General features: G+C 39.0%; 1 protein-coding gene across 1 annotated transcript in view; it reads left to right on the top strand.

Moving 5' to 3' along the window:
- PLPPR1 (phospholipid phosphatase related 1) overlaps positions 1-24612 on the top strand; it is a 126380-nt gene that overhangs the window by 58869 nt on the left and 42899 nt on the right. Inside the window, exon 2 of the mRNA XM_063082599.1 lies at positions 20923-21111. Within this exon, the coding sequence (XP_062938669.1) occupies positions 20923-21111 (189 nt within the window). The remainder of the gene's footprint in view (positions 1-20922; positions 21112-24612) is intronic.

Raw genomic sequence — 24612 nt, 5'->3', positions numbered from 1 at the left:
TGTACCTACTGAAATAGGTGTGCAGTAAAATTTTTTGTGTGATAAGTGTTGAATACATGCTGCCTCATGCTAGATTACCACAATGTAGGAAACATTTCACCATAACATTTCTTAAATTGTTGCATTCCTACATTAGTACCCAAAGCCTTTATTATTATTATTATTTATTATTATTATTATTTTAATTAATAGCACAACAAAGAAGAGCTCTGTCTTCCTCCCTTCTCAATACAGCCCCACCAATCTGCCTTGAAGAACATTGCGACAAATTCTTTTGCCCCTATCTGTATTAATCACAACACTGAAGGTCTTCTCTCGCACTGTGGTCTCTTGTGCCCGCACAGCTCTGTGCACCTCTAATTGATTTTATCTCCCACTCTCCTCAACTCCTGAATTGCTGCCCTGTGTACTCCAGACTCACTTGTCTGTCTGTCTTCTTAACATTGTCTGAACAGTCCCTTCCCCTTCTTACTATGAACTTGGCACTTCTTTGTCATGTTGCTTCCCTGGAGCCCTCCCAAGTGGCCATGTGTTCTTTCTCCCACCTCTTATGCTGCTGAAATTGGAGACAGGAAGGTGTTGTCCTTGCTCCTCATTGCTTCTCCCATACTCTCCTCCTTAAAATCACTCAACTTGGAAACTCGGGCCGTCAGTCAGTGCCACTCAGTCCGCCTCCTTGGTGCACTTACACTCCATCCTAGACCACCACTGCCCCATTCTTCAGAGATTTTAGTCTGTGGCCCCTTGTAACTTTCTCTCCAACTCTGTTCTTGTCATCACCTTCTTCAGTCTTATCTGCCGGATCCCTCTTTATTCTATATATGTTCACTAACTCGGTGATCACATACTCTGATGATTCTCCAAATATATCTCTAACCCAAAACTTTTTTCAACTCACACATCTGCCTCCTTGACATCTTGCTTGGATGTCTTTAACACATCTCAAAATTTGTGTTAAAAAATAAACTTCTTATTTTCCCCAGCCACCAAATCTACTTTTACAGCCTCTCCCATGTGGACAGAGACTTCATTTTATGCATTATTATTTTCCTACTGCCTGGCATGTGGTAAAATAAAAGTTTAATGAATGATTTTATATCTTTGCAATATTTTATACAATATTTTGTATTTTTACAATAATACTTGAACGCTAAACTGTTACAAAGCACAATATTTTATTTCTCTGTGGTGAGAGAGTAGCATTTTTCAAAAATAGGATTTTGTGAGCTTGTTCTGGAAATGTACTAGCACAGCAGTATTAGAGGTATTCTGAGTAATTGGTAACTGATCTATAAACTAACCTTTGTACCAAATCTGATTTCTCTGCCTTGGGTCTTTGCTACAGTATAGCAGCTGTCAAGCTAGATAAGCCTGGATGTTCACCTGATTACTGCCAGGGCCATCCTTTTCAGTGACAGGTCTCATTGTGCCACATACCTGCTCAAAATCCTTTGTTGGTTTCCTTTGGAGTATATAAATGTAACTTGCTCTACCTACATCCAAAGTGCTCCTCTTTTGAGTTTTCACCTACTCCTCTTCCTTCACCCTGAGATAGAGCCCTCAATACATGCAACATAGTAACCCTGATGGTGATGCTGGTTCCTGAACACACTTGTGTTCATCGGAACTCCTTAGATGGAAATGACAGAAATGAAATTGGCTTAGCACAAAGGGGGGACCGTATTGGCTCAAGTAGCTGTTAATTTCTCTCTGTGCTAACACAGACAGTGAGAATGTATTGTTAAGAGAAAAACTAGCTGTAAAACAGCATGTATAGTGTGGTTCTATTTTTTTTTTAAATTATTTTTTAAAATTATTTTATTTTTCTTAAATTTTATTTTGTCGATATACATTGTAGCTGATTATTGCTCCCCATCACCAAGACCTCCCTCCCTTCTCCCTCCCCCCCTCCCCCCCAACAATGTCCTTTCTGTTTGCTTGTCGTATCAACTTCAAATAATTGTGGTTGTTATATCTTCTTCCCCCCTCCCCCGGTTTTGTGTGTGTGTGTGTGTGTGTGTGTGTGTGTGTGTGTGTGTGTGTGTGTGAATTTATATATTAATTTTTAGCTCCCACCAATCAGTGAGAACATGTGGTATTTCTCTTTCTGTGCCTGACTTGTTTCACTTAATATAATTCTCTCAAGGTCCATCCATGTTGTTGCAAATGGCAGTATTTCATTCGTTTTTATAGCTGAGTAGTATTCCATTGTGTAGATGTACCACATTTTCCATATCCACTCATCTGATGATGGGCATTTGGGCTGGTTCCAACTCTTGGCTATTGTAAAGAGTGCTGCGATAAACATTGGGGAACAGGTATACCTTCGACTTGATGATTTCCATTCCTCTGGGTATATTCCCAACAGTGGGATAGCTGGGTCGTATGGTAGATCTATCTGCAATTGTTTGAGGAACCTCCATACCATTTTCCATAGAGGCTGCACCATTTTGCAGTCCCACCAACAATGTATGAGAGTTCCTTTTTCTCCGCAGCCTCGCCAGCATTTATCGTTCAGAGTCTTTTGGATTTTAGCCATCCTAACTGGGGTTAGATGGTATCTCAATGTGGTTTTGATTTGCATTTCCCGGATGCTGAGTGATGTTGAGCATTTTTTCATATGTCTGTTGGCCATTTGTATATCTTCCTTAGAGAAATGCCTACTTAGCTCTTTTGCCCATTTTTTAATTGGGTTGCTTGTTTTCTTCTTGTAAAGTTGTTTGAGTTCCTTATATATTCTGGATATTAATCCTTTGTCAGATGTATATTTTGCAAATATTTTCTCCCACTCTGTTGGTTGTCTTTTAACTCTTTTATTGTTTCTTTTGCTGTGCAGAAGCTTTTTAGTTTGATATAATCCCATTTGTTTATTTTTCCTTTGGTTGCCCGTGCTTTTGGTGTCGTATTCATGAAGTCTGTGCCCAGTCCTATTTCCTGAAGTGTTTCTCCTATGTTTTCTTTAAGAAGTTTTATTGTTTCAGGGTGTATATTTAAATCCTTAATCCATTTTGAGTTGATTTTAGTATACGGTGAGAGGTATGGATCTAGTTTCATTCTCCTGCATATGGATATCCAATTATCCCAGCACCATTTGCTGAAGAGGCAGTCCCTTCCCCAGTGAATAGGCTTGGTGCCTTTGTCAAAGATCAGATGGCAGTAAGTGTGTGGGTTGATTTCTGGATTCTCTATTCTATTCCATTGGTCAGTGTGTCTGTTTTTATGCCAGTACCATACTGTTTTGGTTATTATAGCTTTGTAGTATAGCTTAAAGTCAGGTAGTGTTATGCCTCCAGCTTTATTTTTTTTGCTCAGCATTGCTTTGGCTATGTGTGGTCTTTTATTGTTCCATATAAATGTCTGAATAGTTTTTTCCATTTCTGAGAAAAATGTCTTTGGAATTTTGATGAGGATTGCATTGAATTTGTATATCACTTTGGGTAGTATGGACATTTTCACTATGTTGATTCTTCCAATCCAAGAGCATGGAATATCTTTCCGTCTTCTTGTATCCTCTCTAATTTCTCTCAGCAGTGGTTTGTAGTTCTCATTATAGAGATTTTTCACCTCCTTGGTTAACTCAATTCCTAAGTATTTTATTTTTTTGGTGGCTATTGTAAATGGGCAGGCTTTCTTGATTTCTCCTTCTGCATGTTCATTATTGGAGAAAAGAAATGCTACTGATTTTTGTGTGTTGATTTTGTATCCTGCTACTGTGCTGAAATCATTTATCAATTCCAACAGTTTTTTTGTAGAGGTTTTAGGCTCTTCGATATATAGGATCATGTCATCTGCAAACAGGGACAGTTTGACTTCATCTTTTCCGATCTGGATGCCCTTTATTTCCTTCTCTTCTCTGATTGCTCTGGCTAGTACTTCCAACACTATGTTGAATAGGAGTGGTGAGAGTGGGCATCCTTGTCTAGTTCCTGTTCTTAAAGGAAAAGCTTTCAGCTTTTCCCCATTCAGGATGATATTGGCAGTGGGTTTGGCATATATGGCTTTAATTATGTTGAGATACTTTCCCTCTCTACCTAACTTATAGAGGGTCTTTGTCATGAATGAGTGCTGAACTTTATCAAATGCTTTTTTACCATCTGTAGAGATGATCATATGGTCCTTGTGTTTGAGTTTATTAATATGGTGTATCACATTTATTGATTTGCGTATGTTGAACCAACCTTGCATCCCTGGGATGAATCCCATTTGATCGTGATGAATAATTTTTCGTATGTGTTGCTGTATTCTGTTTGCTAGTATTTTAGTGAGGATTTTTGCATCTATATTCATCTTGTAGATCTTAAAATCTACCTATGGTTGTGTGTTTATAAGCCTGGTGAGAAAAAAATTTCTGGAAGAATAAATGTACAACAAATGTTAATAACAGTGATTATTATTAACCTTTAGTGAGTAAAATTCTTATGGTTTATTTTCAACTTATATGCTATGTATTTGAATATTTTAAAATTTGAAAAGTTTCACATTTATGCTTAGTTCATGGTACCTGCTGATGCAAGGCCATCACATACTGTCCAGTATGTAGCCACCAGCCCCATTGGTCATTTCAGTTTAAATCAATTAAAATGAAATAAAAATTCTGTTCCTAAGTTGCACTAGCCACATGTCAAGTGCTTGATAGTTACCTGTCGCTAGTGGCTGCCACATTGAGAGCACAGATATAAAACATTTCCATTAATGCAAAGTATTATTCCCACAATGCAAAACACCTGTTGAGCTAGATAAACCTGGATGTTCACCTGATTGCTTTTTCTAGGATAATTGGCTTCATTTAGATGCAGCCAGAATGACACAGGTGCAGGCCTGAGCACCTGTGATCTGACAGCCACCAAGAGTTTGAGTGAGGTCCCAATCTATGTTCATTTATGCAGGATCTTCTAATGTGTTTGGGAGAGGTACTATTTTAGAGGCAAAATACTGAGTAACTGTAAAGGGAAATAAGAAAAATCCTTACCTAGTAATTTTTAAAGGAAAATTACAACATCTAAGTTTTGTGCAATGTTTGTTGAGATTTACCTGTTTTAATTAGAAAAACAAACTGGTTGATTTGGAGAGAGAACGTTTTTCTTTCTCATTTGTTTAATTCCCAAGTAACTTAGCAATGCATATGGAGAAAGAAGAATCATGTTCCCTCCTGGCAGGGAAATTAAAATGGTATCATAAGTACTTCTATTTAAAACTATCTTAATGCAAACATAGGAAGCTCTACTTTGGTTTCTCACCTTTCTTTTTCAGTTGTAATCTTTAACATTTTGCTCCACGTGGCATACAAAATATTCAGTGTTTTATGTTTTCATTCTAATGTGGAGTCATAAAATTATTTTTCAGTGCCTTTTTTTCTAAATAGATCCGTAATTTAAAAGCTCATGATGGGAAAATAATTCCTATTGTAAAAAACTCTCATTTTTTAAAGATATAGGTATGGTTTAAATAGAACTGTTACATTTCTGATCTTTTAAAACGATGAAACAGTTGGTCCATAAAAAATTCCTTATTTTTTAGAGCAAAATAATTACATTGATACCTGTTATTAATTACAGTGGAGAGCAGGAGTTTATTTGATGGTTGTGAATTTTTGTACAAGAGTCACAGCAGTCAAATGTCTTTTTGTTTTTTAATAAAGGACCAAGAATGCACTAGCATGAAGCATGGCCCTTACTTTCTATTCATTCTGTTTCTCTTTCAACAAGTCAGATTTATTACAACCACAAATTGAAAAAGACAGTATTTTAGGTCAATTATCAAATGCAGTATTCCATTCAAAACAGACAACTCCTAAGTCTAGGAAGCTAAATACTCATTCATTCATTGGCTCTTGTTTGTATCTGGCCTTTGGGCTTACCGGGTTGTGTGGAATAGTTATTTGATTATTTGTCCTCACCATGCCAAATCCCGATTCTAATGAATTTATTATATGTCCTTAAACGTGTGTGTATATCCTGAAAAATATATAGCATTTTTGGTGTGTGTTTTTAATTTAGATAAATGTTATTGTACTATAGATCTTTCTGTTTCTTTTCTGTTTTTAACTTAATGCTTTTAAGCTTTAATCAGTAGAACATAGTGATTAAATGTGAAGAATCTGGACCAGACTACATGGATGAACGCTTGCTCTTCCACTTACATGCTGTGTGACCTTAAGCTCACCACTTAAACTCTCTGATCCTCGTGTTCCTTATCTGCTAAACAGAGTCAGTAATAATGTTCACTTTGTGGAATTGTGAGGATTAAATGAATCAACATATGCAAAGCACTTAGAAAAGTATTTGACAATAAGAGCCACAAAGTGTTTTTTATTTATGAAAATCTACTGCTATTTCTATTGCATATCTCATTTTATTTATTTTCCCATGTTACCTCCAACTCTTATTTTTAACCAAAAATGATATTGTATTGACATCCTTATGTATTTCCTTGCATAGATCTATAGGATATATACTCATAAGTGGGATTACTGGATTATAGGGCATAAGCACACTTGATTTTTGCATGCACTGCCAGATTGCACTCCAAAAAATCTGCACCAATTTAAACTCTTGGCAGTGCATGGTATTTCTATTTTCCTATATTCTCATCAACACTTGATATTATCCAACTTTCACATTTTAGCCAATTTGATAGACATAAATATGACATGCCACTATTGTTTTGACTTGTATTTCTCTATTAATGAGCTTATGTATATGAATGTTAGTCATTTGGATTTCCCTAGTGTTAGGCTGGTACATGTTTAACTCCCCTGGCTTTGTGGGGAGAGGAGAGTAGTGACAGAGAAGAGAGGCTGATGTGTATAGCATTTGCTGATCTCCATGTCATAAATGCTGCAGTGTGGCCAATTTCAAGCTACCAACTGTTTAGCACCTAGCTCACAAAATTCCTGAAAATTTAACAATTAGCTCTTACAGATGGTACAGCCCTGCTCCAGCACACCGTTGTATTTCCCCTTCTGTAAATTGCCTATTTATAACTTTTGCCCATGTTTCTATTTGGTTTCCTGACTTTATCTTGTTGGTTTACAGAAGTTTCTCATATATACTAGATGTTAACCATATCCATGTTTTGAGTATTGCAAATAATTTCTCCCAGTCTGTCACCCTTCTGTTAAGTTTGTTGAAGGGTTATTTCAGTGAACAGAATGCCTTGAATTTGGATGTAATCAAATCTTTCTACATTTTTCCTTTGTTTTCTTTTGCTTTTGGGGCCTCATGTAAGAAATGCATCACACTCCAAGTGTGTTTATCCATATTTATTGAACAACCATCCGGTTCCATTCTTGCTACATGGGATTCAAAGACGAATTCCTGAGTAACTTGCAGTTTAGTGGCAAGAAAAAAGACATACAATAATGGCAATACAATACAGAATGTGCTTTTCGCTGCTACATTTTCAACTATTTAGATGTCTTTACAGAGCAAAACAATTTTTCCCAACATTGCGTCTATGCAAATGATAAAAGATTTGAATTGCCCTCAGAGAGCAATATGGCATTTTCTTTGTGATTTCATAGTTTTGAACTATACAAGCTAGAAGAGGTAAATTAATAATTCCTTGTAACATCACAAAGCATACTAGCATCTTAGGAATTTTGTCTGGTCTGTTTGAGAAAGCTGCCCAAAGATCAGATAACTTGAGGTTATGTTATAGCAGTGGTGGATCCAGGTCCTGTGTTCTATTGCTAAACCATTCACCTGACCATGCACACCTTTATTTCCTCTCCTGTTTCTCCTTGTGCTTCTTTAGAAATGCCCTCCAACCCCCATCATTCTTCTCTGACCCAACTGTTTGAACCCCATCCAAAATTAATGTCGTCTCTTAAAACTATTCCTCCATATAGCTTTGTTAGGTTCAAAATAGGATACACACTTTATATAATTTATAGAAACTTAAAGATTATGCAGATCCTTGCTCACAATTTCATTGAATAGTGTGATCACACATAACTGCACCCAGGTTAGCCTTGGAGGAGTGAAGGAGCTCCATGCTATTCTGGAGGGAAGAGGGGTGTTTCATGAGCGAACTTCCACTGCAGTGCTGGTGGCTTCACCAGAATCGCTCATCAGCTGTCCAGAGACCCCAGAGGGATAGTTGTAATCACCAAAATTCCATGGGTGGTGCTCAGTGCCTAACATGTTATTGTGGCCGCTGTTATTGTTTATCACATTTTTTAACTCTCCTCTCTTGGACTGGCATGACATATGGATGATAGTGTACCAAAGAATCCAATTCAGGGTCCGTATTCCTGAACTGTGAAATGGCATCTGTATCTGAGATCCTCAAATTGGTGCAAGCAAAATATTCCTGTTTTGTAACCACGATTGTGGGCAATGGTTCAGTGTTTAAGAACTGACAGTACAAGGGTACTTCAAAAAGGTTGTGGAAGAATAGAATGAAAAGATAACATGAATCTTTCCGTGAACTATTTGAAGTACTCTCGTATATATTCATCTTGGTAGAGTTGAAGACTTTAGCGATATAAAGCCTTTATTTCTTTATTTGGCACTTTGAAGCAGATTGTCACTAACACTTCCCCCCCATACAACTAAACATTCATATGTTATTCTTTTTCTCCTCTCTCCCTTGCCCTCCTTATTCAGAAACTGTGCCTGCATTTCTCAGTTCCGTGATAAGTGCACCATGGGAAGAAAGGGGGAAAGGGTGCTTTCATGTTCAAATAAGTTTTAAAAGACTCTGTGGACTATGCGCTTCTGGGAATTCCATAGTACCAATATGCCCCGAGAATCTTCCAGTAACAAACCTGTTAAATTTAACACAGAATTTTATAAACTATTTTTGGCCACAGATATTTCCCCTCTCCCCCACCTCCCCCCAAAAAGTACTTATTAACATCTTGCATATTGGAGAATACTGTTCAGAACGTGCTAGTTTATATTAAACCAATAGTTTAGTTCTAACCAATATAATAAGATGCCCCAATTAGTTTCAGGTCATATTCCTTGAACAGATGGTAGAGTTGCTATTAGTAAACACAAACATAGAATCTCATCCATTTATTCAATCGATATCTTTTGAATGCTTGCTATGTACCTGTGCTAAGCTGGAGTTAGAGATTTGAGGGGTCATTTTCCTCAGGGCCTCACAGCATTGTGGAGAGAGATGGACAAACTGGGGATTGCTACCTAACGCCATAAGGGCAGAGATCATGTTAGGAGAGCACAGAGTGAGCCATCACATCTGCTGTGGAGGGAAAGTCCCCCCAAAACTCATTGAAGCTTGATTCCCATTGTAACAAGGATGAAAGGTGGGGCCTTTGAAGAGATGACTGGATTGCGAGTACTGTGCCCTCATGAATGCACGGATCCTTTCATGGAGTAATGGGTTGATGCTTTAATGGGTTATTATGGACATGGTTCTGATGGCTTTATAAGATGAGCAAGTGAGGTTTGTCTGGTTTATGCCATCCTCACCATGTGATAGTCTGTGTCACCACGGGACTCTGTAGAGTTCCCACCCCAAAGAAGGCCCTCTGGAAGACCAGATGTCTTCCCTGGTCTTGGGCATCCCAGCATCCCAAACTGTAAGAAACAAACTTTGTTTTCTTATAAATTACCCAGTTTTGGATATTTTATGATAAGCAATAGGAAACAGACTACTACAACATCACACTGTGAAGTTGGTCAAGGAGAACTTTGCAGCAATTTCTGGAGCTTTAGTGTTTATCGAGGCCAGTGTTCATACTTCTGGGTTTTTAACACCTAGTGTTCTATACTAGAATATTCCTAATGATGGAAAACACATTACATACTCCCACCCCCAAGTAAAGAGAAGTACAGAATCAAATATACCATGAAGCCCCATACAGCTTAATCCCACTATAGCCAACCCATATGACTAGGCAAATTTCTTTTGATGGGCTAAAATCCTTTTCTATTATATTTTCCTTAGATTAAGTTGATGATGTTTAAGTCCTTTAGTAGGTTACCTTTAGTTGGGACTTGCAACATCACACATTAGGATTTTAATGTGAATATTACTGAAGCATTAACAGGCTAAAAGAAGTAATAATAAAGTCTCTCTCTTTTTTTTTTTTTCCATCTAAGCACAAGACTCACAATGATTTGTTAGGATGAGTGGGAGGCTAGAAAGCCATACTTTAGGCAGAAAGTCAAACCAGTCTTCCCAAAGCCAATCTAGTGCATGGTTAGGAAGCAAATTCTGCAGTAATAATGATTCTAATGATTCAAATACTGGGCTCGTGCATTCACCTGTGATGTCAGGTTTTGCTCACACAGTGGCTGTGCCTGCTGATTAAGTCCATATCTCTTTTACTGAAAACTTCTTTCAATTATTAATGAAAGAAATTTTAAAGATGGCAAGAAAACTACATTTCCTTTAGAAATTATAAGTGTAGTATTTTTCCAACTAGCTCTTTAAAAATTGAGAAGGCTTCTTCCTCATTGATGAGACTTTGCCCCTGTGTTAGTCCGTTTTGTGTTGCTATAACAAATACCTGAGACTGGGTAATTTATAAAGAACAGAGGTTTATTTGGCTTACGATTCTGGGACAGCTGCATCTGGCATGAGCCTCAGACTGCTTCTACTCATGGCAGAAAAGTGACAGGCAGCCAGCCAGCCAGCGGGTACAAGCAGATCATGTGGTGAGAGGAAGCAAGAGAGAGAGAAGGTGCCGGGGCCTTTTTAAACAACAAGCTCTTGTGGGAACTAATAGAGTGAGAACTCTCTTATTAATCCCTCCTCCCCCAGAGAGAGGATTAATCCATTCATGAGGGATCCGCCCCCAGGACTCAATCAGTTTCCAACACTGCCACATTGGAGATCAAATTTCCATATGAGTTTTGGTGGAGACAACACATCCAAACTTTATCATCCCCTACTCCCACCCAAACCTCCTTGGTCCTACTTATTTACTTAATAAATCTGTTGCATATATCTTGTCAGAAATGGCACAAGTCTTAAATCCTTTGAATAGGGTAAACTATTCTGGATGTCTGGACCATCACATTTTCAAGGATTTTTTTTTTTTCTTCAGTGTTTTTGGCTGCAGTAGATGGACCATCAAAAGCTTCTTTCTCAGTCAAATTCAAGAGTGCTTTTGGGTTTAGAGCAGAAGTTTCAGTCCAGATCCCTAAATGCTCTAACTCCTCTAAGTGTAGGATGAGTTGTTTTGGCCATGGCTCTTTGAATAAATGTACAAAAAATCAATTGCATTATGTGAAGCCAAAAATATTTTCTCAATAAGGATAAAAGTGAATTTCATAAAATCCACGAAGCACAGACTGGCCTCACCATAAAGTGAAATGAGAAACTGAAACATCATCGGAATCAAAATTATTTTTTTCTCTCCAGGCCTTATGATCTCTTCACTTTGTATGTCTATTTCATTTTTCTTTCCATGTGCCCATCCATTAGTTCTCACAGCTTTTTCTTACAGGTTCAGATGCAACTCAAGGCAGCTCTGTAGCTCCAGGGTTTATATGTCCTGAGTTCAAATGATCAACAAAGACACATGAGGTCTGTGAATCTTGCTTCAAATTTCTGACAGAGAGTATCTCATGGGCCTAACTTAGGCCGGGTATCTACCCTTAGTCAAGTTGGCTGCAGCCAGGGGAAACAACTTGCAGTAAAAGCTTGACTATGGGTTTAAGTGTGCAGTTCTCAGAGAAGGGCAATCAAGGTCTGGGTGAACATCTCAAGTGAGTCAACTACTAAGATCAATGGGCTATTTTCTATCTTTCAAAAAGTGTGATTAGAAGCAAAATATTCACGTTAGACCCACAAAGAATAAGGAAAATATCAGATTTCTTTGACTGATTTGAGGTAAAAAAAAAAAAAAAAAAAAAAAAAATCATAAGTTGGTTTGATTACTCTTATCCCGTGCCAGTCAGAATCTCTGTATCTATAATTAATTTTAAAGTAGTTATTTAACAAAATACAAAATCAAATTAATTATTCCAAAGTAAGTAGATGCTGTTAAGTAAACAATAGGTTTCAAAGTTTGGGGACAGTAGAAGGAAAATAATAAAAGGGGACCTCAGTGCTGAAAAGCTCAGGAACCTCAGTCTCAGCAGAGGAAAGACATCTCCAGGTCCTGCTGCATAGGAGGAAGATTTAACGAAAGCACAAAATCTGTGATTCTACTGCCCTATTTGTAAAAATCATGAGAGCTTCTCCCCTTACATAGTGTATTAGTTTTCTATGCTAGGTAACAAATTGTCACAAATTTAATAACTTAAAACTATAAAAATTTATCTCACACGGAATTTTCAAAAGTCAGTGCTGTGGATATTATTCCCTTTTTATATTTGAAGAAGCTAAGATTCAGAAAGATTTTGTAAAGTGCCTAAGACTGTACAGGTAGTAAACGGTCCATCTATTACTGCATCTGGGTCTTTAAGCTCCAAAGGCCGTAAATTTCCATTACACCATGAAATCCAGCTTAAGTGTCACTGCCAACACAACCCTTCTGTCTCTCATGTGTCTCTTATAGTTAATACTCTCTTCTTGATGTCATCACAATATCTGTCCTTCTTTCCATTTACTCATTTATACATCCATCTTTCCAATTATAACAACCAATTGTGTTATGACACCAGTTTGGTCACATGCTCACGTCCTTGAAAAACTAAGAGCTCCTTCATCTTTATATTTCTACCAACCAGCTGAGGGGCTTGGCACAGTTTTTAGCAGTAGTTTGATGACTTCTAATGCTTCTCCTGAGAGATCTCAGGTTAGCACCTAAATCAACATAATTTGTTTAGCAAAAGATGTGGTAGGATGATGGCGTTTTAGACAGAGATCCTTGATGGATTGCTTCCACCCCTTTCCCCTCTTCCTTACCTATCTCCAGTAAGTGGGTAAAATGCACATCAAGTCACCTAGGACCTTGTTTTCAGACTTCTCCTGACTTATCCTCTCACCGCTCTTATTTTCTCATGCATGTAATGTGTATTGAGCTCTGGCCTTTCCCAGCTCTGTGCCTGAGGCAGCCCTGGGGAAGAGCAGAGCTGTGAGCCTCTGTGACCAGAGTGCTATGCCTTTTGCTCTGCTAGCTCCTGCAATTATTGACTATTGAGCCTTGCTGTAGGACATTACATTGTCCCTAAGGAAAATTCCCAAATGTCAAAATCATTTTGAATTTTTATTCTGCTTTCTCTGATATTAGCTATGCCTGCCAGTTTTATGTCACTATACATTTAACATCCCTTCTATGTATTCATGCATGTCATTGAATCTTTAAAAAAAACTTGTGGCCCAACTGGATGTAACATACCCAATATTTATCCCTTTCTTGATGGAGTTGTAAGTCTACCTAATAGTATTATACAGTCTACATTTCTACATGATGCTGGAGGAAGGAAATGCTAAATAAAGACAACGATGTGGTGTTTGCATTTGTTCTTTGAGGAGTGGCTGAGTAGGAAAATGTAGGCAGCCTGGACAGAGAGCTACAAGAGTGGTGCCTGGTGGAATCTCCTGGCTTGTTCTCTCCATTACCAAAAATATGGGAAGGACAAAGCCCAATGTGTTCACAACTGAGAAAATTGCTTGATTTACCTGAAATAGCTATGTCTTAGTTTGGGCTGCTATTACAAATTACAATAGCCTGGGTGCTTAAACAACAAACGTTTATTTCTCAGTGTTCTAGAGGCTGGGAAGTCCAAGATCTAGTTGCCCACAGATTCGGTGTCTTGTGAGGACCCTCTTGCTATATCCTCACATGGCAGAGAGAGATTCTCTCTCCTGTCTCTTCTTATAAGGGCACTAATGCTATCCATGAGGGTTTCATCCTCATAACCTAATTACCTCCCGAAGGCCCCCCCCTCCAAATCCCATTGGGGATTTAGGCTTCAACATATGAATTTTGGGGGAACACAAACATTCAGTCCATAGCAAGCAAACACTGACGGTTTTGGAGGAGTATAAAGAGGATAATCATGGCTATGCCTTAGGATGGTAACTCTTTAGCAGCAGGGTAAGTGGTGCGTGGAGGGGTTGAGATCCCAGAGGCAGCAAGAGCAGGTAGGACAAAATTACAAAGGTGTAGGTGAGAGAAGGTGAAGGTCTGAACAAGGCAGTGGCAGCTGACATAAGAAACATGAGACAAATACAAGGGGGCACTGCAGTAAGGAAAGCATGGCAACTGACCAGGTATGACCTGAAGAGCAGTGAGAAAGCCGGAGGAAGACTCTAAGAGGATGTTGGTTGGATTTACTAGGATAGAAAACTCAAGAAATGTGGCAGTTGGGGTGTGTATGGAACACTGCATGGGTGGTCAGGAGAGAGCACAGAGCTGAGAATGGTGATAGGAGCATCAATATAATGATGGAAGCCACAGAAAGAAAAGGGGGTTGAGGATAGACCCTTAGACAGCACCAACATTTACAGACCAGGCTGAGGAAAAAATGGTCATAGGAGAAAATAGTTTAAGTAGCTAAGAAGGGAGGGGGTACCTCGGTCAACCTCTACTTGCACCCCGAAGTTATGTTTTTAAAAAAAAGCAATGAAAGGGAAAAGCAAATACCAATTAAAAAGGAAGAGAAAGAACTCAGCACTTACCAAGTACCAGGCATGCACTACGCATTTTGTATATATCATTTCATTATGCTAACTGCAGGTTTTAAGTATAAAAGACTAGTTATATGGCACTAGAGGTTCAAATCCTGGCTCTGCTACCCACTAGTTCTGTAAACTTGGATAAGTTTTCTCTTTTTGAGATTAAGGTAACTCATTACACCTCACAGGGCAATGTAAGCATCATATAAGATAATGCATTTAAAGTTACAGTGGTTATATGGCCAATCAATGAGAATCATTATAATCATTTCTTTGGGCTTGCTTTTATATCTGTCTCACCCACAGAATGCTCCCATGGGTCTGTTTTAACAGTTTTGTTAATAACTGAATATGTAGTAGGCTCTCAATTAATATTAGTATAATGACCAAAAGATCTCATTCCACCCATATATCCTTGCCTGTGTGTACCCTTTTGTTCTCCTTAAGGAAGAGAGGTTAAATTCTGATACACACACCGGACCATTTTAGGTTTCCAAGTTTCACAAGAGGAGTCATTCTTAACCACAGCTTAATTACCTGTTAATCAAAAGATACAGATCAGTATTTAACTAGCCAGGTGCTTGCTAGAAGACAGTCTCTAATTCACTGATGTCCAATAGTTTTCAAAACCTAAGCCAAGAGAAACCATAAGTAGGAGGGAGTTGTATTAGTCAGTTTTCTGTTTATAATGAAATAAAATACTTGAAACCGAGTGTTATGGATCAAATCTGGCCCCCAAAAGTTTATGTATTAGAAACTTGGTTTCCATTGTAAGAATGTTAAGAGAGTGGGAAATCCAATTACAGTGTTTGAAAGGTGGGGCCTTTCAGAGGTGATTACATTGTGAGGACTGTGCCCTTTTCATGGAGTAATGGGCATGGTTCTGATGGCTTTAAAGGGAGAGCAAGTGAGAGGGATGGCTCACTCTTGCTTAGCCCATTCTCAGTGTGTTAGTCTGTTTCTGTTGCTTATAACAGAATACCCAAAACTGAGGTTATAAGCAACAGAAACAGACTAACACACTGGGTAATTTATAAAGACATGAAATTTCTTTCTTACAGTTTTGAAGGCTGGGAACTGCAAGATCCAGTGGCCACATCTGGTGAGGGATTTCCTGGTGGGGACTTTCAACAGAGTCCTGGGGCAATACAGGGTATCCCATAGTGAGGGCTAAGTAAGAGCATTTTTTCCACATCCTTCATTATTCCATGAATGGATTAATCCATTCAAGAGAATATAGTCATGATCCAATCATCTCTTAAAGGCCCCACCTTAAAACACTGCCACATTGGGAATCAAGCTCCCACAGAAGCTTTGGAGAGGATGAACATTCAGACCATACGAGGAGTCTTGAAAGACACATCGTCCACTCCCTCCTTCCTGAAAATGCTTAGTGTTATGAGGCAGACAGTGTTCTAAGTACTTGATACCCAATCTTCATTTAATCTTCATGATAACCTATAGAGGCAAGTACTACAGTATTATTGCCCCATTTTACACATGAAGAAACTAAAACACAAGAATTTAGGTCACAACACTTAATAAGCAGCAGAACTGGTGTCCAACTGAGGCAGTTTGGCCTACACTCTTACCCTTTCATTGTGTTCTCAAGTTCCACCTCGACTGAATCAGAGTGCCCACTGCCTCCATTCTATTCCGCAGTGTTGTTTTTATGAATTTTGCTTATACTAAGCCTATATTGAGTTGAAATGAGGTCTCATAAAGAATAGCACCATCGTACTTGCCACTGAATCATTGTCTATTCTGTCATTCCCTCTGTAAGAACCCAAAGGAAGAACTCCTGTCTGATTACTTATCCTTAGCCAGTGGTTAGTTTTTCATCTTATAGAAACTGTGAAATATGTAACTGACCAGCATTTTATTGTGTTGACTGTTAGACAATACATACTCAAAGGTGTAATTCCTATCTCCATTTTCTGTCACCGTATTTATTTCCTTTTTCCTTCTGTTCTAACTTCTCACTGGGAAGATTAAGAGTTAATTTATGTGAAATGAGAACAGTTGCTGAGACACAGGCATAGTATGCCATTACCATCTCCTCCCCAGGCTCTTGCCTGTGTGGTTTATGGAGACCCTCGTCCAGCCCCTCTCAAAGGGTCAGACTTATTTCTACACATCCCAAGTAAAGGCTTAGAGGGTTCACTATCAGTTTTCTCATGTGCTCCCCCTCTGGCCTACTGCACTGGTTTCCCACCTCAGCCCTTCTATGTGCAGCCACTGACACTTGTGACTTGGATGCTCTTTCTCAATACTGAAAAACATAGGTCCTCAAGGTGTGCTATGCCCTGGAGTCCTCACTAAGAAGTTGCTTTTGCGTCACAACAATGACAGTTCTTATCACCTACACTCTGACCTGGTGCTCCTTCTAATCTGAGGTGCCTTTGTCCCCTAGCTCTGTGAAATTAGACATACCTCCATGGGGCTGCACTCTCCATCCCATCCCCCACCTTCCCTTGTTCTCCTGTCAACCTCCCCTCCCTACCAGCTCACCAGACACATTACAACAATGGGTGAATCCCACTTGAGGTCAGCTGACGACCTCCTACAGATCACTGTCTGTTCCCTGTGCTGGTGAACTCTCCCCAACTGGAGCACAAATTATTAATTAGCATTGCTATCCATTTATCATGGATAAATCAGAATAAGAAATCTGAGGAGGGAAACATTCATTGTCTCAGGTTGAATGACCGAGTACCCCAGTTTGTTCAGGATCGTCCTGATTTCAGCACTAAGAGTCCCATTCCCTCAGGCAGCCACTCAGTCCTGGGAAAACTGGGAGGGAGATCACCTAGCACTGAGATTCTCCAGTTTGAAATATGCCCCTTACACTCCAGACCAGATATCAGTCCTCTTAGTCCAGCCTCATGTCTCTGCCCTAGCCCCCTTGACACACACACGACTCATACCATCATTACCTGGTCCTCTGTTCCCCCAGCTTGTAGCAGGTCCTATAAATTAGTGTTCCACAATTGCTCCAGACATTACAACCTGCAGAAAAGTGCTCTTGTCCTTTCAGCCTCTTCTCTCAGCTTGGTGACCTTCTCAGTTATCACTCTTTGTGATATTTGCTTTTCTCTAATCAGCAGAGAGCCTGGTTAGAAGCACAGTGTTCTCAATGAGAGGCTGGATTTTAGATAAGCTTGCGGAATGATCAGCATTTAATGCATTTTCTTGTATTAAATGGTCGTTCTTGGGAAGTGACCAGTGAGGAAAGTCCCTGGCATGTGAGCTCCTCACACCTTGTTATCTTCCCACAGGCATAATTGCTTCCTTCACACTGACATCTTCAACCCTTCCACCAGTTCTTGGGCCCATATGGCCTCGCCATCTGCTTATGTGACACCAACATTATGGCCTCCCTCCATGCATCCCTAAATGGGGTTGGAGAAGGTGATGGGGATGGCAAGTGTGCCAGCTGGCATCAGTGACACAAGCCTAGACTGATGAATCATGGCCCCAGACAGGGAGGAACAAGGGAGTGTGCCAATGGCTAATCATGCAGCAAGCGGACCTCTGCTTGTGGAAGCAGAATCAACGGGTGGAGTTTCTGTTCCTGCAGCAAATGCATCAGCTTCTTTTTAATATGTGGTCACAAGAGAAGGTGCAATAGAAAAGAAAACAAGAAATCAAGATCTGAATTATTCTATTTTTGCTCTGCTTCTCTAAATGGCATTATTGGGGAACTCTCCAGGGAGTTTGAGGATTGCTTGAAAATGACAGGGAGGAGTTTCTGGCTGCTCAGGGGAAGAGCCACAGCAGGATGATTCACGCTGGTGGGTCAGTTCTGTGGCATAAACTGCTGAAGCTTCCACCTACCTCCACTACCCTTTGAGTCTCCAAGATTCTCTCTTCTTTATTGTATGTCCTGCAATTTACTGATTGATTTGGTTCTCTGAATGCTGCTTCTAGGATTAAGCCAATCAGGCAACTATTCAAGATTTGTTCTGTAGATTTCAAATTTATGTATATGATGTTGACTGTTCTGTTGTTGATTTTGATGTATTTGTTAAAACAGTTCTATGTTTAAAAAGTTTGTATTATTTGATTATACATGGAGTCCTTTTCCTACATCTATATTCTTGCTTTTGTTTACTTCACTTTCACCTTTCCCTTTTCTCAAAGGAGTGGTAGCACAAAAGCACCCAGTAAAATACAACACTCTTTCTCGGTAGAGCAAGCCGAGAGAGATGTTTTCAGCCACATGGACGAGATACACAAAAATTCCAGATGAGCCCTGTGCAGGAGACAGAGAAAGCTGCAGAGGCAGAGCCTAGGTATAATACCACCAGGATTCCAACAGAATCCTTCAAAACATTGAAGTCAGCTGGATAAGCTCCTTCCCATCAGGTCAACTCAGTTGATCAGTCAAGCACAAAGAAATAGAAACTTCATGGCTTTGACTTTGTAAACTAGCTGCAGACAAGAGTGCCCACTAGCAGGAACAGCTTTGTAGTACCTATCTCTCAGTCTTATAGGAAGCATTCTTATCCAGGTCTCTTCTCTGTTGCTATAAGAAAAAACCAAATGCCTGAATCAGCAGATATGGCTAGTATGAAGGCTGGCGCCTTACCCATAGTACTTCACAACTTCAGGTGTGGAGAAATACACGGGAGTGTTCAGAGATTACTGGATGGCCAGAAGCTGTGACAGGAGATCCACTGGGTAGAAAATGCCAAATGCTAGAATATAATCCTTGTAGATCCAGGAACAAATCATGCATAAGGGGTAGAGAATGAAGAGTATGATTTGTGACCTACTTGGAATAAAAAGAAAGGTGGGGATGGATGTGACCAAAAGGTAAAGACCTTTATAGCAGATGGTTAGGAGTTTGTACTTGAGACACACTACAACTGGGAGATGGAAAGATGTTGAAAGAGGGAAGATTGGAAGGACGGGGAGTATTCCTAAATCCAAATGACTATAAAGAAAATGGTGCCTTCTGCTATGGTGAGGCGGCTGTGCTGGTTCCAGAGTGGGTTGGAGTGAGTCAGGGTGTAAAGCTTCATTGTTGTGGCTAACGTGACAGATAGGAAAATGGATAAGAATGCCAAACAGTGCCTCTCTGCGCTGAAGTTGAGCTATGGTGCCTCCCCCACAGTCCTCCACCCTTTTGATACCCTGATACAGACTGTTTTCTGGTTTTTTTCCTAGAGATCAGATTTCTAATCCTGGCTTTCACACTAACCAGCTATATGACCTTGAGTTAGTCACGACAGGGCCGTAATAAGAACTTTAGACTTCCTAAGCTCTGAAAAGAGGATTTCCCCCTTACTGACTTTTATGCACTTCCAAATAAAAACAACTTTAAGCCATAAGTGTATACTTTGATATTTTTAAATGTTGATTTCTTTAAAGATATTTTTTCTCCATTTAAGTTTCCCTGAGTTGTTAATGTGCATTCTAAGCACACGTTTAGTTTACCTGTTGAATAATCAAACAGTGGTCAGTTCCCCTTTCTGGGCCTCAGTTTTCTCATTTGTGAAATAAAGGTGTTAGACTGGAAGAACTTTAAGATCTCTTCCAGCCTGTTTCTATAAGTTCATAACCTTAATGACCCTCTTATCTTGGTATTTTGGTATTTACCAAATATAAATGAGAAAGATGATGGTACATTTCCATATCCCTTCAATTCCACATACCTATTGAAAGCTGTATCTTAAACCGTGGTGAGCACCTAGGACATTTCTGAGTCAAAATGAAAGGATTATTGTGTCTCTTTTTACATCTAAATCTTATGAAAGATATATGTCTATAATAAGATATGGTGATCAGCAAATTCCTTGCTTTACTGGTGGAAAGCATTTGGGAATACAGGCAAAACCATTTTGGAAAAGGGTAAAAGTTCTGACTCATGTAGAATACCTGACAGAAATTTAGGATGTCGTTCTGAAAACTAGGCTTTAGCTTTCCTTTGAGTTCATTCATTCATTCACGATTCACCTACCTCTAACATTTTATGAACTTTCTCATGAACAGAACTCACATCTAGCCAACTCTTATGCCATGGTCCTTTGACTTTTCCCAGGACACCTCTGTCCTGACTGGGAATACTGCCTTGGTTCCCATGCTTACTCAGAGGGTGGCAGCAGGAGTTGGGGCTCTCTCCAAGCCTGGCTGTAGTCTGCCTTTCAGATGAGAGCTGTTCATTATTTGCTGGAAGATTTTATAACAGATGTTACGAGGCAGACAAACAAGCACACGCTCCCAGAGCCAGAGCACGCTGAGCCAGGCACGCACACACACGCCAATACCAGGAGAGCCACAGGCTGGGGTGATGGAGGGAGTGTGCTCTGTGGGGCGAGCTCTGCTCCGAAGCCCTGCTAATGTCTCTGTGTGGCCATGCTGTATTTTCAGCTTGTCATCATGGCTGGGACAGTGCTGCTTGCCTACTACTTCGAATGCACTGACACTTTTCAGGTGCATATCCAAGGATTCTTCTGTCAGGATGGAGACTTGATGAAGCCTTACCCGGGGACAGAGGAGGAAAGCTTCATCACGCCTCTGGTGCTCTACTGTGTGCTGGCTGCCACCCCGACTGCTATTGTAAGTACAGAAATAGACTTCCTTCTTTATTGTCAGATAGTAAATAATATTTCCTGTCTGCATTTTTTTCCTCCTTCCTCTCTTCCTGGGCACTCACCAGCAGCCTTCTCAGTGGTATCCTGTTTCAGCCAAGACAGTGTAAGTGGAATGCTGCCTAAAAGCTCATTAAAATAGGTCTTATCTTTTGAAGTGTGGATGAATGTCTGAAATCAACAGTCACAATTGGCTAATGTATTAAGAACAGCAACTATGCTCTAGAAAAAAAATAACCTGAATGTAAGTGCTGGCATCGACATAAAGACTCAGATCAGAGTAGAATAGATTCCCCAGGGCCGGTATCTCCTGCTGTTCTGATTGAACTTCCAGAGAGGACAGAAATGAGAGAAATCACTTGACCCAAAGATTTCTGTGATTCATTCTTGTTGGCTCTGGCTCCGTTCACGTTCCATCACATTCAATTAAATCGCAACTTTTCTGTGTCTAAACATACTACAGAGTCAGTTTCCTTCCCACCTTTCTCTTCTAGTAGCTGCCTCTCCAACTCTTCCTCCCCATTACCTGCCCTCTACTTTTTTGGACAGTAATAAAAATACTGTCTAGCACGCTGAGGAATATACTGATTGGTCAGGTATTCAGTTCAAATGTTTCTATGCCAATGTTTTGCTTGCTTTAAGATGAGAAATGGAATAGAATTGTGAGGAGAAACGATATGGACATAATGAGTTAGTACAAAGCTCCCCCTTAAGACTATGCAGCCCGATACCCCTGGATTCACATCCTGGCAGTGTGACTTTGGGCAAATCACCTTACTGTTCCCTCTCACACAAAATGAGGATAACTGGCAGCTGGGTTCTAGGTGTGCCCACCCCCAGAGGAAGGCTGATCTCTGCATCCCACTTACCTTTCCCTTTACCTGTTCTTTCCAGCCTGGGGAATAAAATAAAGCACAAAAGATACACTCCTGTGTGCCTCTACTCCCCAGATAAAATCAGGAGGCAGTGGGCTCAGTCTGGACTCAGATCCTGGTTTCTTCCTCTCTCTAAGCAAAAAATCTTCATATGTTTTCAGACATGCATCTCTGAGCAATCCATTGACTAACATATTTTCCTCTCTTCTTCACAGTCCCAGGAAATATTTATCATTGTCTAGGTTCTCCTATAACTGCTTTTTGTAATTATAGAGATTTTCCCATTGAAACAGATTAACAGAAGTTATGAACATAAAATTAGAACAATAGAATTGGTAAATAAAATATGGAGTTAGTTTTTGAAAACTAAAATGTTAGTCTAATATAAAACAGAAGTTTTTTGATTCCTTAAAAAGAATGTAAGCAAAAATACATAAACCATTAAAAGTCTGCTTACATTTCAATAAAATTGATAAGTCTATGAAAAGATAATTTACTAACAATACCTTAAAGATGAACAAAGCTGAAGACATTAACAGAATAAAATTTTCAACATGTCTAAAATTTACCTAGAGTATTGGGGACATACAGCTATAGAATAAGGTTCTTCAAACGTTCAAGGAATAAAAAATCCCCAAGTATATAAAATATTCCAGCACCTACAAATAAATGAAAAACATTTCAATGCATATTATAAAACAAGAAAAATATGGATTTCAAAGACTTGGAAAGAAAATTCGTATAAGTACCCACAAAAGCACCCTCAATAAGAACAACAATTTCACTTAGGAGTGTTAATATGAGCATATAAAAAAAATTGGTAGATTTGTCTAAAAATAAAAATGTATCTTAACATTTACTTGTACATATTTGTGGAGTACAGTATGCTGTTTCAATACATGCGTATACTGCACAATGATTCATTCATGGTAAATAGCATAGTTTTGTAGCTATTAGTCCACCACTTTTCTTCCTTCTCCCTCCCATACTCTGGAAACCATTATTCTACTCTCTACTTCTATGACAGCCACTTTTTTTTTTTTTTAAGAGTGAGTGAGATCATGTGGTATTTGTCTTTTTGTGCCTGACTTCAGTTAACATGATGGTTTCCAGTTTCATCCATTTTGCTGCAAATGAAAAGATATCATTTCTTTTTATAGCTGAATAGTATTCCATTGTGTATGTATACCCCAATTGCTGCACCCATTCTTCTGTTGTTGGGCATTTAGCCATGTCTTGGCTATTGTATTGCAATGAATGTGGGAATGCAGGTGTCTTTGATATATTGATTTCATTTCCTTTGGGTATATACCCAGTAGTGGTATAGCTGGGTTGAAAGGTAGTATGGAGGGTCCTCAGAGAACTAAAAATAGATCTGTTTTCCACAATGGCTGTACCAATTTATCCTCCCTCCACCAGTGTAGGACAATTCCTTTTTTTCCACATCCTCATCAGCATTTTGCTATTTTCTGTCTTGTTGACAATAGCAATTCTAATTGGAGTGAGCTGATATCTCATGGTGGTTTTTAATGCGTACGAAAAACAAAGACTGCAAAAAAAGTCTGCAGCATATTCTTAATACTTAAAAAGATGAGCTTCCTAAAATAAGAATGAGAGAATAGACAATTAACAAAACAATAAAGACTGTGTACTAAACATTTCTAAACTTCAGTAATCAAAGAAAAATAATTTTAAAAGATACAGCATGTTCCCCTCTATAGAACTGGCAAATGTTTTAAAGGAACATAGTCCATGTTGTTGAAAGTACATTCATACAATTCAAGTCAAAGTGTAAACTGATATTTTCTTCCTGAAGGGCAATTTGTCAAAGAGCTTTATAAACTTCAGACCCACTCAGTTTCTTTCCTGGGATTTATGTTAAGGAATGTGTTAGAGTTTTATACAAATACCAAGACTTGTGTATAGGGATGGTCATCTCAGCAATAATTTTAATAGTGATGTAATGTGCTTGTGATTAATGTTAAGATTTTTTTTAAGCCAAAAAATGATATGTATTTACTATATCACTAGGGAAAATTGACCCGATTGGTGAACTGTGTCTGTTCTCCGAACTATTATTACTCAGGGAGTGCCATAAGATGACTTGCAACTGCAGGGACCCTGGAAACTATGGCTATGGAGTGGCTACACCACATATTGACTCCTATAGGGCATGTGGCTTTGAAGCCAGGGTGACTTCTGCATCCTCTGATGTGTATGTAGTTTCTGTGGACCTGAATATTTAATAGATCCTAAGAAGATACCTTGCAGGTGTTACAAGTATAATCCAAATTTATACTTACATAAGAAGACTAGAAAGAAACTAAATGTTTTCAGCTATTATCTCTGAATGCTAGTGTTATTTTTTTCTTTTTATATTTTTATACATTTCTTCCCCATTCTACATGAATGTATATTATTGTGATATCAAAAGATGTGTTTTTAAAACCAATTGTATACTTTGATTCTTCTGGCAATAATCATGAAATTACCAAACTTTAATAAGACTTGAAAATGGCAATTCTAATAAACAAAAACACAGCTAAAAAACAGAACTTTCTCTTCGGAAAAAATGATAGTAGCTCTTTCATTCT

Source organism: Cynocephalus volans, chromosome 17, assembly GCF_027409185.1.
Source record: "Cynocephalus volans isolate mCynVol1 chromosome 17, mCynVol1.pri, whole genome shotgun sequence".
NCBI lineage: Eukaryota > Metazoa > Chordata > Mammalia > Dermoptera > Cynocephalidae > Cynocephalus > Cynocephalus volans.
The sequence above is the reverse complement of the archived record's forward strand: the minus strand, read 5'-3'. Positions and strand labels throughout refer to the sequence as shown.